Raw genomic sequence first — 19,066 nt, forward strand, 5'->3', positions numbered from 1 at the left:
TATTAGGTGAAAGGTGGAAGATGCAAAGGGCTGAAGAAGGGGGAATCTGACAGGAGAGGACAGTGGACCACAGAATAAAGGGAAGGAGGTGGGGAACCTGAGGGAGGTGACGGGCAGGTCATGAGAGGGGAAAGAGAAGGGGTGAGGGGAGCTACAGAAATGGGGGAAAGCAAAGGGGGGGGGTAAGCGGGGGGGGGGAGGGGGGTGGTTACTGGAAATTAGAGAAATCAATGTTGATGGTGTCAGGTTGGAGACTACCAAGACGGAATAGGAGGCATTGCTCTTCCAACCTGCTTCTGGCATCAGTGGCAGTAGAGGAGGCCGTGGATAGTGTTACACCTGCCCCTAGACCTCCTCCCTCACCACCATTCAGGACCCTAGACAGTCCTTCCAGGTCATAGACTCATAGAGCACTACAGCACAGAATAGGCCCTTCAGCCCAACTAGTCCATGCTGGCCTGGTTTTCTGTCTAGTCCCTTCTACCTGCACCCGGACCAGATCCCTCCAAACCCCTCCCATCCATGTACCTATCCAAACTTCTCCTAAATGTTTCAGTTGAACCCGCACCTACCACTTCCACTGGCAGCTCGTTCCACACTCACACCACCCCGAGTGAAGTAGTTCCCCCTCAGATTCCCCTTAAATATTTCACCTTTCACCCAAGGGGAAAGAGCCTGCATGCATTCACCCTAACTATACCCCTCATAATTTTGTATACCACTACAAGATCCCTCATTTTTCTGCGCTCCAGGAAGTAAAGTCCTAACCTATCCCTGTAACTCAGGTCCTTAAGTCCTGGCAATATCCATGTAAATTTTCTCTGCACCCTTTCAAGCTTATTGATATTTTTCCTGTAGGTAGGTGACCAGAACTGCACACAATAATCGAAAGTCAACCTCACCAATGTCTTATACAACTCAAACATAACATCCCAACTCCTGTACTCAGTGCCCTGATTGATGAAGGCCAAAGTGCCAAAAGCTCTCTTTACAACCCTATCTACCTGTGATGTCACTTTCAAGGAATTATAGATCTGTATTCCCAGGTCCCTTTGTTCTACCACACACCTCAGAGCCCTACCATTCACTGTGTAAGTCTTACCCTGGTTTGTCCTCCCAAAGTGCAACACCTCACACTTGTCTGCATTAAATTCCATCTGCCATTTTTCAGCCCATTTTCCCAGCTGGTCCAGGTCACTTTGCAAGCTTTGATAGCCTTCCTCGCTGTCCACTGTGCCCCCAATCTTGGTGTCATCTGCAAATTTGCTGATCCAGTTTACCACATTATCACCTAAATCATTAACATTGATGAAAACAACAACGGGCCCAGCACTGATCCCTGCAGTACACCACTAGTCACAGGCCTCCAATCAGAGACACAACCATCTACTACCACTCTCTGGTTTCTCCCGCTAAGCCAATGTTGAATCCAATTGACTACTTCATCCTGAATGCCGAGCAACTTAACCTTCTGGACCAGCCTCCCAGCACTTCACCTGTAAATCTTACCATGTCATTTATTGCATCCAGTGCGGCCTCCTCTACATCCGAAGATGCATCCAGTGCGGCCTCCTCTACATCCGAAGATGCATCCAGTGCGGCCTCCTCTACATCCTGAGACCCGACGAAGATTGGGTGATCACTTCGTTGAGCACCTTCACTCCGTCTGCTGCAACAGCCAGGATCTCCCGGTGGACAGCCACTTCAATTCCACATCTTATTCCCATACTGACATGTCTATCCACAGCCTCCTCTACTGCCACATTGAGGCCAGATGCAGGTCAGAGGAACAACACCTCATATTTCTTCTTGGTAGTCTCTAACCCGACGGCATCAACATCGATTGCTCCAACTTCCAGTAACTCCTCCCCTTTGTTTCCCCACATTACTGTGGCCTCCCCAACCCTTTCTCTTTCCCCTCCCTCGCCCTCACGACCTGCCCATCACCTCCCTCTGGTTCCCCTCCTTTCCTTTATTTCATAGTCCACTGCCCTCTCCTATCAGATTACCTCTTCTCTAGCTCTTTTTGACTCTTCCACTATCACCTCCCAGCTTCTCACATCCCTTTTTATTCCATCTCCTCCACCCAACTACCTTCCCCCTCTCACCTGGACTCACCTATCACCTGACAGCTTGTGGTCCTCCCCCTCCCCCCACCTTTTTATTCTGTCTTCTGCCCTTTCCAGTCCTGATGAAAGGTCTCGACCCGAGATGTTGACTGTACATTTCCCTCCGTAGATGCTGCCTGACCTGATGAGTTCCTCCAGCACTTTGTGTGTGTTACTTACAAGGCAGCATTAGGTTAATTTGGATAGAGGGCTGGGTAATCCACAAAGTCGAGAGTCAGGACAAATTGATCATTTTCAGAGTGGCAAGCTGTAGGTACTGGGGTCCTTTAAGAATTAGTAATTTAACTATTCACAATATTTATTAATGACTTAGATACAGAGGTTATCTGGAGGGGTTAAATATAGATTAAACAAGGGTAAAAATTTGGCAGGAGGGCAATAATGTGGGACAGTGTGAGGTTGCAGCTGTATAGGACCCTGGTCAGACCCCACTTGGAGTAATGTGCTCAGTTCTGGTTGCCTCACTACAGGAAGGATGTGGAAGCCATAGAGAGGGTGCAGAGGAGATTTACAAGGATGTTGCCTGGATTGGGGAGCATGCCTTATGAAAACAGGTTGAGTGAACTCGGCCTTTTCTCCTTGGAGCGATGGAGGATGAGGGGTGGCCTGATAGAGGTGTATAAGATGATGAGAGGCATTGATCGTGTGGATAGTCAGAGGCTTTTTCCCAGGGCTGAAATGGTGGCCACAAGAGGACACAGGTTTAAGGTGCTGGGGAATAGATATAGAGGAGGTGTCAGGGGTAAGTTTTTTTACTCAGAGAGTGGTGAGTGCGTGGAATGGGCTGCCGGCAACAGTGGTGGAGGCGAATATGATAGGGTCTTTTAAGAGACTTTTGGATAGGTACATGGAGCTTAGAAAAATAGAGGGCTATGGGTAAGCCTAGTAATTTCTAAGGTAGGGACATGTTCGGCCCAGCTTTGTGGGCCAAAGGGCCTGAATTGTGCTGTAGGTTTTCTATGTTCTATGTTATACACTTTGGCATCAAGAACAGGAAAGTAAGATGTTGTTTCATGGAGAAGCAATAAAGAATACTGCTGCAGAGAGAGATCTGGGTGTTGTTATACATGAAACATTAAAGGTTGGTATTGGTATTGGTTTATTATTGTCACTTGTACTGAGGTACAATGAAAAACTTGTTTTACATCCAAAGTGGAATATTGCCTTTTATTGCTAAGGAGAGTATTAAAGGAGGGAAGTCTTGCTACAACTGTACAGCATTTTGGCAAGGCCACTTTAGTGAATACCACTTATAGTTTTGGTTTCCATGTTTAAAAGATGCGCTTACATGGAAGGCTGTTCAGTAAAGGTTCACTGAGGAAAGGTTGAAGAGATTGGGTCTATATCACTGGAGCTTAGGATGAATGTTATAGATTCTGAGGGGATTTAACAGCGTAAATGCTGAGAGAATGTTTCCCCTTGTGGAGAAATTTATAAATAGAGCTGAGGAATTTCCTTTCCCCAAATGCCCTTTGGAATTCTCTGTGCCAGAGTACTGCTGAGGCTGAGTCACTGAATGTATTCAGGACCGAAATAGATAGACTTTTGTTCAACAGGGAAGTCAAGGTTACAAGGAAGAGGAGGAAAGTAGAGCCAGGGCAAGATCAGGTTAGCCATGACCTGAGCCAATGGCGGAACAAACTCAATCATAACTCTATTTGTCATGTTCTGCTTTAAATGCCCTCAGTTTTGAACCTTTTATTCCATCTCTGCTTGTAGTCTCTGTTGGAATCATACCTATCCACAGGATCATAGGGTGCCGTCAGGTCTGGGGGAAGTGAGTCCAGATCGTTGCCTGTCAGGTGGAGGACTTTGAGTTGAGGGAGGATGCCCAGTGCCAGAATATCTTCTTTAGACACATTGTTGTAGGACAGATTTAGTACCTGCAACACATGAGCACCGATGTAAAGATGTGGATAGCCCAGTGAATAATACACAGAGAACAACAAACAGCAAGGCATGGGAAATGACAGACTATTACTGATACCAAGGATGACAGACAACAGGCAGAATGGTGCTGATGAAACAAATAATGGGAATATTTTTGGGAATAATGAAATAATGGGGAAGAAAATTGAGAATAACATAAAATGGCCAGAAACAGTTAATGGGCAGAAGTACACAGAGATTAACAGTCAACACCAAAATATTGAGGATTAGATTATCATCAGATGACACAAGGAAAGAGGAACATCTGTGAAACTGAGAGTAAGGGAAGCATTAGATGATCCAGTGAAAATGATCAGAAGAGTGATACTGAAAACAACAGGCAGCCTGAAGAGTGATACAGAGAGCAACAGATAATAGCTATTGATACAAAGAATAAGGACGTTACGTTTCTGGCCTCTACAGAGAGACTGACAAGGCAAAAGCCAGTAAAATTTCTCACTGGTCCTTGGCCCCAGAGTTGTATCGTACAGCTGTTTTTTCTGACACCGGGGATCAATCTAAATGGAATGATTTACCTCCAAATGGGGGAAATCTTGAGATATCACCAACAGATTCTGCAGACCATTCGCGCTAAGGTCCAAATCCCTGAGAGCTGGAAACAAACGAAACGGCTCTGACAGCAAGACAAAAGCAAATGATTATATATTGTCTCAGAAACACACACACACACACACACACACACACACAGAATGAATGTCTGTGAAATTGTTACATTACTGAGAAGCAGATAGACCACATGGCTTTGCTGTCCAACACAAAGGATCGCAATGCAAATACATGGAGAAGGATAAAGCTGTATGGATACATTACACATGGGCTTCCTGCCCCTTATCCATGGTGCTGAGAAGATTCTTTAATAATTAATTGAGTCTTACCAAAAGGTAAATGGTTCACTGCTGCATTTATAAAAGCCACACTATCAAACAAGTGAAAATCTTCTTCATTAACCTGAAGGACACAAAGTGGAGAAAAAGAAACCCCTATAGAAAGCTAGTTTTAAAACTTTTTTTTTAAGTTTATTGTAGTTTAAAATTTATTATGTCTTAAATCAGATGTATTCTAATTTATGAGAGATGTCAATTGTACACCATGTTATTTGCAAATTTCTTTCCTGCAAATATGATCTGGTTCTGTCCGAAGTTGTTAATGGTCCAGACTATAAGTATAAAAGGCCAATGTTCTACATGCTGACGACAGTGTAAGTAAGCAGGGGATTGAAGAGTACTGAAGAAATGCTGCAGAGTCAGATGTGTCATCTTTTGGATGAGATATTAAAAAGAGGCCCCTCCATCTGCTCTCTTAGATCAGCATAAAAGATTCCATGGTACTGTTTTGAGAAGGGACACGGGAAAGATAGCCAGCATTTATTTGTTACTTTCATTTTACTGTTTGGGAGCTTGCGCATAAATTAGCCACCTGTTTTCTTGCAACTATTATTACGTTTCAACAAGGTAGTTCATTGGGTCATTCTGATGTCATAAAGGACAATATATAAAAAATGCAAGTTACTTTCTTTCTGTGGGATCTTACAAGTCTTGGACCCGTCAGAAACTTGCAAAAGCCGAGGACTTCACAGTGCAAGAGTTAAGGACAACAAATTAGGAGCAGGAAAACAAACTGAAAGCCCGAGGGAAAAAGGCGATGCAGTCAGCAAAAAACTCCATCCAACAGCCATCCTGACCATGATAATATGGCCAGACATGTGGTGTGATACAAGGAGACTCCAGTGTCTGCGGTTGTAAGGACACAAACCGAGAGGACCAGCAAAGGAACATGAGGAAATGTGGGAAATATAGCTTTAACACAGCAAGTTCTTGTGATCTGAAATGCACCCCTTGAATGGGTGGTAGGAGCAGATGCAATAATACATTTCAAGATGGAATTGTACAATTACTTGAAGGGAAAACATTTAGAGTTATGGGGAAAATGTAGGTGATTAATTGGAGAGGTCTAACAATAGTACAGGCACAATAGGCTGAATGGCCTTCATGTATGCTGTATCATTCTATCATTGGATCCCTAAAATCCAAGTACACTATTGAGAATTTTGTCATACATACGGCATTGAGGTCCTGATCACTAATATTTGCAACACAAAGGTCCGACTGATTATCCACGCAGTGCAGGAGCATCTGTGAAGAACAACAAAGAAGTTGTCAGGGAATAGACTCTGTCCTAGGATAATGCACAGCCAGGAATGTGGCATTGCTGAGTAATAAAAATCCAATTTGGCTCGTTTGGATATTTTCTATGCAGGTTCCCAATGGCACATGCACATATCCCATCACCTGAAGTTGTAAACTGGCAAGGAGTGAATGGTTGACACGCTGTTGAATCGGCAATGATCCTTTCTCTCTTGGGATATTTTTTAGATATTTATTTATTAGTCACATGTACATCGAAACACACAGTGAAATACATCTTTTGCGTTGCTAAGAATGTGCTGGGGCAGCCTGCAAGTGTCACCACTCTTCTGGCGCCAACATAGCATGTCCACAACTTCCTAACCCGTGCATCTTTGGAATGTGAGAAGAACCTGGACGAAACCCATGCAGACACAGGGAGAACGTACAAACTCCTTACAGACAGCGGCCGGAATTGAACCCAGGTCGCTGGCGCTGTAATAGCGTTACGCTAACCGCTATGCTAGCGTGCCGGAAGGAAATACAGGAGGCATCCAATGATCTTCAGTTTAAAAATACAAATTGTAGATTTGCCTCAGTCTTCAACGGAAAGCAGAAGTAGTGAGTATTGGAAAATTGTTTCACACTCACCTTTGTACTGAAAAATTCTTCCAGTTTACTTATCTTTGTCCTCCTATGACTGTCTAACTGCTCAAGGTGCCCTTAACCTCCACATCTAGTGGAGTTAAAACCCTTAATTCTCTCCCACCCTGGCAGCCCCTCTGTACTGCCTGAGGTTAGCAAATTACTTAGGAGGAGGAAGATAGAAAATAGAAATAAATGGTGTATACCCCAGGATTAGCTAGTATTATCTCACTAAGATCTGTACGGGGCCTTCATACCTTTACTATATTTATTAATGATTCAAATGAATAAACATGAGAAAGCATAGTTTTTATACATCAAGTGAAAGTACCATGCAACAGATGGAGAGATAACATCAGAGAGATAATAAAAACAGATCTCACCCTGCAACGAACAACCAAAAGAGCTAAGGAAAGTAGTTTAGATCTCTCCTCCTATAAGACTAGAACAGGAACAAAAGAAGAAAGGATATAGAGCCAACGTGGAGCAACACACAAAACGCTGGAGGAACTCAGTGGATGAGGCAGCATCTGTGGAGGAAAATGGACAGTTGACGTTTCAGATCAAGACCCTTCATCTGGGCTGAAAGATAGAGGGGAGATAGCCAGTATAAAGAGTTAGAGGGAAGGGGTAGAGCAAGAGCTGGCAGGTGATAGATGGATCCAGGTGAGGGACGGAGGGGAAGGTTGGTAGGCAGATGGGGGAGGGGAGTGTGGGAATGGCGCCAGAAGCTGGGAGGAGATAGGTGGAAGTGACAAAGGGCTGAAGATAATGTAATCTACTAGGAGAGGAAGGTGGGGCATTGAATAAAGGGAGGGAGGTGGGGAGGGCAGAGGAGAGTAGTGGGGGTGGGGAACTGGTGGGAGGAGAGTGTGGGTAATGAACATATTCGTTACTCCTGTCGTGGTCTCCTCTACGTCAGTGAGACCAGAAGCAAACTGGGCGACCACCTTTGCTCCATCCACCATGGCCGTCCGGATCGCCCAGTTGCCAGTGATTTTAATTCTCCCTCCCATTTCCACACCAACATGTCTGTCCTCCTCTACTGCCAAGTTGAGGCTAAGTGCAAACCAGAGGAACAGCACCTCATATTCTTCCTGGGCAGTCTACAACCTGGCAGTATGAACATTGAATTCTCCAACTTCTGGTAATTGCTCCCTCAGCCCGCATTCCTCTTTTCTCCCCTCCCGATCTACCTGGCCCCTATCACCATGCCTCTTCCCCCCTCCCCTTTCCATCTACCCATCACCAATGTGCTATTGAATTTGGCATTGTGTTTGATGCAGGCATCATGGGCTGAAGGCCCTGTTCCTGTGCTCTGCTGTTCTATGTTCTGTGCCAGATAATCAATCAGATAAGGAAACTGCCTGTTCCACTTGGTAGTGGGAAGGCAGTGTGGTGTGAGGTTGTACGTTTTGGGTCACCAAAGGCTGGACTATGAGGATCGGATAAACAGGAACAAGGCGGTCATTCAGTGAAACCTGCAGGAATTTGCCCAACCATTTCTAGAGGAGCTACACAGCTTATTAATACTCACCAAGTAATTTCCATCCAGTACTTTCTCCTTGGCAGACTTAGGAATCTGGGCAACATGAGGTTTGGATGTCGGGCTAGGTGCAGCAAACACCCGCTGGGTCGGCGGCTTTGGGCCAAGGACAGCCTGGAAGTCCTTCTGCTTGGGACTTTTCTGAGCCTCCACCCAATGTCCTGCACCTGTTGACAAAGCACACACAAAAATTAAAGGCTGCACTAACTAAGTGGAGCTGGTCAGGAAATCCTGACACTGCTGTAAATAGCTAGGATTCAGTTTATCCACATAATTTGCACTGTACTACCCTGTACTTACTGTATTAGCTTGGGTCTTGAGTTTAATGACTGAATAAATATACCCTGGCTGCTGTGTGGAGATACGGTGGCTGCGGTGTGATATCTTCCACTTTGTTGGGAAAATTGAAAAAATAGATTTTTTTAAAAAAGGAGACATTCAGAGGACTTTGGGTATCCTTGACATGAATGACAGGAAGTTAACATGCAGGAATAGCAACCAGTTCATCAGGCAAATGGTACATTAGCCTTTATTGCAAAGGGGGGGGGTTGCAGTACAGAGCAAGAAAGTCTGGCTGCAATTACACGAGGGCTTTCATGACACCACACCTGAAGTGCTGTGTACAGTTTTGCTCTCTTTACCCAAGGAAGAATATACTTGCATTAGGAGTGTTCCGCTCCTGAATCCTTAGGCTGTATACAGCTCAGGTAGAGGCCATAGGAAGGTTTCATCAATTCATATTCCAGTATGTGAATCGAAATAGTGCACCCAAGGTGATTAATCACAACGCTGCAGGTGTAAATCACACATTTGGAGGAGCATGTGTGGTGGAGGGGCAGGATTGGAATCGGGGAATGGAAAACTCAAGAGACCTTTGTTAAAGTCACAGTGGCCTTGGATGGAAATTATAAAAAGGAAGTGCTTACTTTGGTATCCTCCCTTGAAGATCTTTCTGACTGGAAAGCAGTCCATTACAACGTTGGTGCCATCATCAAGTTTGTACTGGCCCTTGAAAGTCATTGCTGAAAAACAAAGGGAATAAAGGATTTGCATTTCTACAGCCTCTTATACATCCCCTTTAGGATGTCCCTCAGCACTGTACAGCCAATGAAGTACTTTAGATGTGTAGTCACTGTAGGGATATTAGGAAACACAGCACCAACTTGCACACAGCAAGCTCCCACAAAAAGCAATAAAAACAGAAAATGCCAAAAATACTCAGGAGGTCAGGCAGGCTCTATGGCTAGAGAAACTAGGACCCTTCATCAGAACTGTTTTTCTTTCCACATTCGCTGCCTGACATGCTGAGTTTTCCAGCATTTTCTATTTTTATTCCATATTTCCAGCATCTGCATTTTAAAAAAATTTTCCCATAAAAAGCAACCTGGAAGCTGATAATGATAGTGCTGTTTAAAAGGCTGTTATATAGACATGTGAATGTGCAGGAAATGGAGGGAAATGGATCATGTGCAGGCAGAAGAGATTTTGTTTAATTCAGCATCATGTTTGGCACAGACTTTGTGGGCCGAAGGGCCTGTTCCTGTGCTGTACTGTTCTGTGTTGTATGATAAAGACTGGTAATTTGTAATTGTGCTGGAGGAGGGATAAATATTAACCCAGGAGTCACAGAGTAACACAGCACGGAAACAGGCCCTTCGGCCCAACACGCCAACCAAGGTGTGCACCTAAGCTAGTCACACTTGCTGGCGTTTGGCCCATATCCCTCCAAACCTTTCCTATCCAAATGTCTTTTAAATGTCCTTATTGTACCTGCCTCAACTACTTTCTCTGGCATCTCATTCCATATACACATCACCCTCTGTGTGAAGAAGTTGCCTCTCAGGTCCCTTTTAAGTCTTTCCCCTCTCACCTTAAACCTCTGCCCTCTAGTTTTTGGTTCCCTTTCCCTGGGAAAAACTGTGTGCATTCACCCTATCTATGCCCCTCATGATTTTATACACCTCTATAACATCACCCTTCAGTCTCCTTTACATGAAGGAATAAAGTCCTAGCCTGCCCAACTTCTCTCTAAGACTCAGGCCCTTGAGTCCTGGCAACGTTCTCGTAAATCTTCTTTTCACCCTTTCCAACTTAATGACATCTTTCCCATAACAGGGTAATAAAAACCGTATGCAATACTCCAGCTGCGGCCTCACCAACATCTTGTACAACTGCAACATAACGTCCCAACTCTTATACTCAATGCCCTGAACACCCGGAAAATTCTTCAAAATAGTATCGTGCAAATTGATCTACCCAAGATGCAAGTTACATCTACCGAAGAGAACAGTTAGGACTTTGCTTTACATCTTACCTAACAGAGTAGCATTCTCTCAGCACTGCACTGGATCCACAGCATAGATTTATGTACTCAGGACTCTGTAATGGTGCAAACTCACAACCTTCTGACTGAAGAGTTGAGATTATGTCACACAGAACCACAACTGACTGGTTCTGGTATCTGCTGAATTCCTAATTTTCTCCCCTTCCATGATGGCGTACAAGATGCAAGGATAAAGGCAGTCCTCATTTGTAAGTAGCTACTGTCAGTGTACAAACCTGACTATTCAAGTTTTGCTTTCAAACCAAATTTTGCATTTGTAGGGAGAATAGGGTAGCTAAATATTGGTGCGAATTACAAACCTGGACAGGGATGCTGAGGCCAGTTTTGAATACCCTATCAATGAGGTAAATTAACAGAGCATTTTTGTATGGCATAGTTTGTTAAGAGGGCTGTGTCTTAAGCCATGGTCACTCTTGTATGAATCAGAAAGCTATGAGTTGAGCATAAGAGTTCATAATAGGATTCTTTGAAGAAAGTGAGGTATTCACATATATTTATACCATCATATCCCATGTTCCAGCTTCCCTCAGGAATAAGAAGATTCCAGAAGAAATAAAAATAAGGAAAAATGTAGACGCTGGAAAACTGAAACAAAAAACAGAAAACGCTGGAAAAACTCATCAGGTTAGGTAGCATCTGTGGAAAGAGAAACAGACAATGTTTTGAGTTTGTGATCCTTTGTTGTTTTTGTCTCCAGAAGAAATAAGTTGTCTACTAAAGTGAAATATGCTCACGTCCAACTAACAGTGCAGATACACATCTACCAGCAGGTGGTCCCACAACCTGACTGGCTTAAATTTTCTTCATCCAAACACCTCATATAGGGGAAATGTGTGCTGGTCTGCTCCTTGGTGCTGGCAACGGAATGGTAAGCAACCAAAAGAGAGAATTAAAAGAATTGGCACAAAGCTTCATGAGAACTTCTGAGAAAGAGAGGAGATTAAAAAAAGAGGAAAATAGGTAATACATGTCTGAAATCTGCTTACTTCATACAACTGAATCATCTCTATGACACTATCTGAAAATTGTAGGCATCTGTTTCATTATAGAGTATCAAAATGATGACCCTCACATTGAGAAATCATAAGTAAGGACATTCTTTGCCCTAACTTAACCAAAAGCCTACACTTAGGGTGGACATTTCTAATACCAGAGCCCCTCACCCACAAGAACATGATACATAAATAAGTGGAGAGTTGATATTAAAGACTTCCGCTCAATATTTTGAGAAAGAGCACCAGTCCTGTGCGTGCAAAACAGGTAATCCTGATGGAAAAATCCTTACTTGTTTTATGTAGGAACATAGCAACAAGAAGCTGCAGTCAACCATGCAGCCTGCTCTACTATTCTTTTAGTTCATGGCTGATCCTAAAATGGTAGACACTCATAGTGGTGGTACATTCAAAGCAAAGCTATCCTAGCTGTGCAGGAAAAGAAAGAAAACAATATTTTGTTTGAAAAAGAGACAAAAGTGTCAAGCAAATCAACCTGATGAAAAAGGTAACTACCATATGGTAGGATTTACACTTGCTCTGTCACAGCACGTTATTGTGATGTCTGTGTTACTGAGGGATATCTAACCAGATTAGTAAGGATACCGTTATGAGATTTTTTCTTGCTTCAATATTACAATCAGTGCAGTTTTAAAAATTCAAGATTTACAAAGTCTGGATGTGCAAGGCAAGTGAGATTCCCACATGTCTAATAATTGGGCTCCTGCCCCTCCTCAACTGCACATTACATTCCTCTGAGAAGTGTTAAGAGAAGATGCGGCATCAAGGCAACAAAAGGATCTGCCATGAATTTAAGAATGAGTGGGCCATCAAATACCCATGTATTCAACCTGTTCCAGAGTGCACCCAGAATTTTTACTGCATGGTGTGCGAAGTCTATCTGAGCTGTGCCAGACATGGGGAGAAAGATATCACAAAGCACTTGGGCACCCAGTATCACTGCAGGAGATCTGAAAAACAGAACCCAGTCTACAGGAAGAAGGATTTGATTCAAACGGTACTGGACACAGTTGCTGGATTGGGCGAAACAATTTACGTACTTCTCTACAAGGTAGTGAGTATTTATCGGAGGAAAAGCAGGTAGTCAGCCTGGGTAGCCTCCTCCCTTTTCATCAAAAACAAGATCATTTTGTTTCTGAATGGAATCAAACAGTTGCTCAACATAAGGCCATTGTGGCATCTTTCCCCATGCTAAGTGGCTTTCGCGTTTGTCTTCATAATAACAATCCATACAACTTTTATTCATTGTATGCATGGGGAATGGATATATGATCAGCTATTGAAGCATTCATAGAATACTTCCTACCTTCTATAATCTCTGCAATTTATTACTGTCGGATCCGGTTATTTTCAAATCCGCAGGTTCTTTCAGGAGTCCAAGAATGAGTTGAAAACAACTTGGTGCTTCACAAAGTTTTATTGGGAAAGTTTAAAACAAAGAAATAATCACAGAGCACATGGCACTAGCTTTACTACTCGGAGATGAGCCGAGACAAAAAGAACTAAAGACAAGCAAGGGCCGGGGGGTGGGGGGGGAGGGGGGAAGGTGGTGGTGGACGGGGAAGAGAGCAAGAGAGAGATTGACAAAAAAAATGACACCTTTTATACCCGAGATGAGAGGTACTCCTTGGTTACCAATAGTCCAATCAGGAAACCTATTAGATACCTGTGGCAAAACCAACCAATGAGAAAACACACATTCACCTGGTGGACGAACCAATAAGCTAGGAAGCGGCCATTCCTTGTGCAGCCACTTGAGGTGTATTAAACACTATGTATGTTAGAAAAAAACTACTTAAAACAGTCGAATCCAACATTACTATGAAAACCTGCAGTCTACTGTTGTGACTTCATTCAATTAAATTTGGTTCCACGAATCAGAATTGCTAAACCTGCAACCAGGTAATTGAAAAAAAATCCAAGTATTGTCATTCAGAACAATAATTTTTGCATTGTTGTACATCGAGCATCATGTAGTTGTGATACTCATGGAAAAACAGGGTCATATAAATTTATAACACAGAAAGAGGTCCTTTGGCACATTATATCTATACCAAAGAGCTGTTTAGATCAATATAATTCTGCAGCATTCATCTGCAGCCATGGATTACAATAAACCTAACTGTTCATACAGGTACTTTGTAAATGTGGGGACAGTTTCTGCCTCCACCACCTTTACAGACAGAAGGTTCCAGACTCCCACTAGACTTTGGATGGAAAAAACATTCCTCCATGTCCCTCCAGTCCTAAAAATTACTCATTTTTTTGCCTCCAAGTTTTGTTCTCTCTCCTAAAGGAAATAGGCTCCCTCTATCCATTATACCATAAAGCTTAAGATATTTATTTATTAGTCACATGTACATTGAAACACACAGTGAAATACGTCTTTTTGCGTTGCTAAGAATGTGCTGGGGGCAGCCCGCAAGTGTCGCCACGCTTCCTGCACCAACATAGCATGCCCACAGCTCCTAACCTGTACGTCTTTAGAATGTGGGAAGAAACCGGAGCACCCAAAGGAAACCCGTGCAGACACAGGGAGAACGAACAAAATCCTTATAGACAGCGGCGGGAATTGAACCCAGGTCGCTGGCGCTATAATAGCATTACGCTAACCACTATCCTACCTTGCTGCTCACAATATAAATAAAAACATTTGAATAAACAGAGAACATCCTCTATCTACATTCACCCACATTTCCTCTTGCCATTTATTCTTGTCCCTCCCTTTTCCTGGACTTCTTTCTTGCTTTGAATTGTCTTTTTATGTTAAACAACAAATAATACACAAAATTATAATACAAGATCAGGATTTTATCAGGAATCCCACATGGATGTTACTATTGTACACAACTTTATATACCACTTTTTCCTTTTGTTATTATATTACATGAAAGCCACATGGCAAAGCAAAAATAAACAGAAGCTACAACAGAGAAATGTAGTAAAATCCAAATATGAATTAGTAGCAGGAGTAGGCCCCTCAAGGTTGCTTCACTATTGATGTGACTGCAACTTCAACTCTGCATTCCCATCTCGTTGTCGTAACCTTTCACCCCCTTGTTTATCAAGTACTGATCTCCTTCTGCCTTAAAAACATTTCCACACACCTTTCAGGAAGAGAGTTCCAATGATTTAGGACCCTCTGTAATAGCATTATGCTAAACGCTACACTACTGTGCAGGGCAGGCACGGTAGTGTAGCGGTTAGCGTAACATTATTACAGCACCAGCGACCCGGGTTCAATTCCCGCCACTGTCTGTAAGGAGTTTGTACGTTCTCCCCGTGACTGCATGGGTTTCCTCCGGGTACTCCGGTTTCCTCCCACATTCCAAAGACGTACGGGTTAGGAAGTTGTGGGCATGCTATGTTGGTGCCAGAAGCGTGGCGACACTTGTGGGCTGCCCCCAAAACACTATGCAAAAGATGCATTTCACTGTGTGTTTCGATGTACATGTGACCAATAAAGAAATCTTATCTAAAGCTATTTTAGGATGTTACTTGCATTCTCTAAAGCGAAGAATGATGCAAAATACAGGTCCTCCCCAGGTTAAAAATGCCCGAATTATATACAGCCCATACATATGATCAAACATTTGGCAGACCGGTGGGATGTATTTGCCTGCTGTTGCAGGGTTGCAGCATCTTCTGCACCTTGGACTCAGTTTGCAGTTGCATTTCAGATGTGCAAACTGTCTGGGTTACAAACAGTTCACAGGAACGGAACCCTGCTGAAACCTGGGGAGGACCTGTACTTGTATAGTTCATTGCCATCTCCTTGTTTTCTGTTATTAATTCCTCAGACTCATTTTCAGTTGAGCCAATGTTCACTTTACTAACTCTCCTTTATGATATCTATAATAATTCTATCTGTTTATATTTCAGGATAGCTTTATCTCATTCTCTAATTGTCCTTCCTTATTAATCTTATTGTCATTCATTGTTGTTTTTATATTACAAAGTCATAGAGCACAGAAACAGGCCCTTCAGCCCACCCTATCCATGCTGACCATCAAGTTCAGATCTATACTAATCCCATTTACCAGCACCTGGTTCTGCTTCATCTTGGTGATTCAAGTGCTCACCTAGATACTTTCTAAATGTTAGGGCACCTTCACTCATTAATCCCTTCTCATTGTAGAGTACCAAGTCTGGGTTTTCTCTTCTTACACCGAGAGCGGTGGGTGCCTGGAATGCACTGCCAAAGGTGGCGGTGGAGGAAATTACGATAGAGGTGGTTATGAGGCTCTTAGGTAGGCACATGAATATGCAGAGAATGGAGGGATATGGATCATGAGCAGGCAAAAGAGATTAGGAGTCATTAACTTTAATTAGTTCAGCACAATATCATGGACCTGTGCTATACTTTAGTTTAGGCCTGGTTGGCAGCGGTTCTAAGAAAATATCCTGAATATGAACTCCTCATCTAAACCATCTTTCCATATCTATTTTTTCCCTCTCTCTCTCATTCTCAGTAACACAAAAAGACGCATTTCTCTGTGTGTTTCGATGTACATGTGACTAATAGATATTTATTAGTCACATGTACATCGAAACACACAGTGAAATGTGTCTTTTCGTGTTACTGAGAATGTGCTGGGGGCAGCCCGCAAGTGTCGCCACTCTTCCAGCGCCAACGTAGCAGCTCCTATCCTGTAGGTCTTTGGAATGTGGGAGGAAACCCACGCAGACACACAGGGAGAACATACAACTCCTTACAGACAGCAGCGGGAATTGAACCCAGACCGCTAACGCCGTAATAGCATTATGCTAACTGCTACGCTACTGTGCCTCTGATGAATCCTCCTCCCCACCGCCCCCCATGATTATCTCAGTACTTGACAAACTTCCACAGTATGACAAACTCCCATTTTCTCTTCCTTTATATTCTGTCTTACTATGTGGTTACTCGTCAGTGGGGGTGGGGGATGTTCATCTCTGCCTCAAGTGGCTTCTTGCCATTAATATATCTCATTTCCATCCAAACCTGTTCTACATCCTGGTTTCTAGAACTTAGGTCAACCATGTCTATTGTGCTCACACTCACAATAACTAATGAAGCTACTTCTCTAGCTGTTCCTCATTTCCTGTGCTTCCCAGAAGTAATGTACCCTTCAATATTCAGATCCCAATAAATCTATGTTATCCTGTAGCTATGTCTCTAGTACACCTATCAGATCATATTTAAGATTGTTATTTGCAGATAGTTCATCTATTTTGTTTTGAAATCAGACACAGCCTTTAGTTTAGTCCTATTATTTTTGTAGTCTCCAATCTCATCTACAGATTTACTCTTAGATTTCTACTCCCTACCTCTTCCAATCACATTTTTAACCATTTCTCAGACTATTATCTCTCTAGATTTACCACATCTTTGATACATTGTTTCCTGACCCTACCATTTAGTTTAAAATCCTCTCTATTTACTTACTTAAGCAGCTCGCTAGAATACTGGACCTAAAAAGATTCAGGTATATACTCTCCCCCTGGTATAGTTCCTACTTTGCTGAGTATTACATCAGTGCCCTATGAACTGAAACCACTTCTCTTACAGCAGTCTTTGAGCCAAGCATTTATTTGTTTAACCTTATTCATCCTATGCTATTTTCCACATGACTCAAGTAACAATCTAGAGATTACTACGTTTGAGGTTCTGCTTCTTAACTCGGTGCCTAGCTCTTATACACTGACAATGCAGAACCTCTTTCTTAGCCCTGCCTTTGTTGTTGGTACCTATATTTGCCATAATCATTGAATACCCCCTTGCCCTATCTCAGGACAGATATGAATGCTGGCACCAGACAGGCAACACAGTCTTCTGGACACATGATCTTTGCCTCAGAGAATGACATCAGTTCCCATCACTATATTATCTCTCTCTACCACTAAATGATTGGTCACTTACCCCTCTTGAATAGCTTCTTGACAATGGGTCTTTGACCTCAAACGTTAGCTCTCATTCTCTTTCCATAAATGCTGCCTGACCTGTTGAGTGTTTCCATCATTTACTCATACCATTTCAGACTTCCAGCATCTGCAGCTTTTTTAAAAATCTTTATTTACTGTATATAATACGAATGCCTTAAACAGAGTAATAGGTAATTCACAATGCAAGCTGACCTGAAAGCTGATTCCTCAGGGAGGGTGCAACCTTGCTCCCACACATCTCTACAAAATGTGGGACATTATAAGTTTCCCTCCAAGTTTCTCCTCATTTTATTATCTCACACACCTATTTTACCTCAAATGCCCCCAGAGCATTTGCAGGATTTTCTGCTTTTATTTCACACTTTCAACACCCAAAGTATTGGTATTGGTCTATTATTGTCACTTGTACCGAGGTACAGTGAAAAACTTGTCTTGCGTACTGTTCATACAGATCAATTCATTACACTGTGCATTGAGGTAGTACATGGTAAAACTATAACAGAATAGAGTAAAGTGGAGGAACAGAGGGATCCTGGGGTCCACGTCCCTAGATCCCTCAAGGTTGCCACACAGGTCGATAGGGTCGTTAAGAAGGTGTATGGAGTGTTGGCCTTCATTAGTCGGGGTACTGAGTTCAAGAGCCGCGATGTGATGTTGCAGCTCTATAGAACTCTGGTCAGACCATATTTGGAGTATTGTGTTCACTTCTGGTCGCCTCAGAGAAAGGATGTGGAAGCTTTAGAGAGGGTGCAGAAGAGATTTACCAGGATGTTGCCTGGATTGGAGAGCATGTCTTATGAGGATAGGTTGAGTGAGCTGGAGCTTTTCTCTTTGGAGAGAAGGAGGATGAGAGGTGACTTAATAGAGGTGTACAAGATGATAAGAGGCATAGATCGAGTGGACAGTCAGAGACTTTTTCCCAGGGCGACAATGGCTAACACGAGGGGACATCATTTTAAGGTGATTGGAGGAAGGTATAAGGGGGGGTGTCAGAGGTAAGTTTCTTTTACACAGAAAGTGGTGGGGGTGTGGAACGCACTGCCGGCAGAGGTTGTGGGGGCAGATACATTAGGGACATTTAAGAGACTCTTAGGTAGACACATGAATGATAGAAAAATAGGGGGCTACGTGAGAGGGAAGTGTTAGATAGATCTTAGAGCAGGATAAAATGTCGGCACAACATTGTGGGCCGAAGGGCCTGTACTGTGCTGTAGTGTTCTATGTTAGAAGTGTCACAGCTACAGGGAAGTGCATTGCAGGTAGACAAAGTAGTTTGCTTTTGCTCCCACAGGAGCACCTCCCCCTCACCAGGGGCACATACCTCCACCTGCAGGGTTTCACTGACCACCTCCCCCCCTCACCAGGTGCACACACCTCCACCTGCAGGGGTT

At 43.2% G+C, this 19,066-nt stretch overlaps 1 protein-coding gene across 1 annotated transcript in view; it reads right to left on the reverse strand.

Annotated features, from left to right (window-relative positions):
- Window positions 1-19,066, reverse strand: part of LOC127576112 (X-ray radiation resistance-associated protein 1-like) — a 31,933-nt gene that overhangs the window by 11,303 nt on the left and 1,564 nt on the right. Inside the window, exons 2-7 of the mRNA XM_052026498.1 lie at window positions 9,320-9,415; window positions 8,385-8,560; window positions 6,140-6,211; window positions 4,955-5,027; window positions 4,595-4,692; window positions 3,867-4,012 (exon numbers count right to left, since the gene is read on the reverse strand). Of these exons, the coding sequence (XP_051882458.1) occupies window positions 3,867-4,012; window positions 4,595-4,692; window positions 4,955-5,027; window positions 6,140-6,211; window positions 8,385-8,560; window positions 9,320-9,413 (659 nt within the window). The 5' untranslated portion in view covers window positions 9,414-9,415. The remainder of the gene's footprint in view (window positions 1-3,866; window positions 4,013-4,594; window positions 4,693-4,954; window positions 5,028-6,139; window positions 6,212-8,384; window positions 8,561-9,319; window positions 9,416-19,066) is intronic.

Source organism: Pristis pectinata, chromosome 11 (genome assembly GCF_009764475.1).
Source record: "Pristis pectinata isolate sPriPec2 chromosome 11, sPriPec2.1.pri, whole genome shotgun sequence".
Classification (NCBI taxonomy): Eukaryota; Metazoa; Chordata; class Chondrichthyes; order Rhinopristiformes; family Pristidae; genus Pristis; species Pristis pectinata.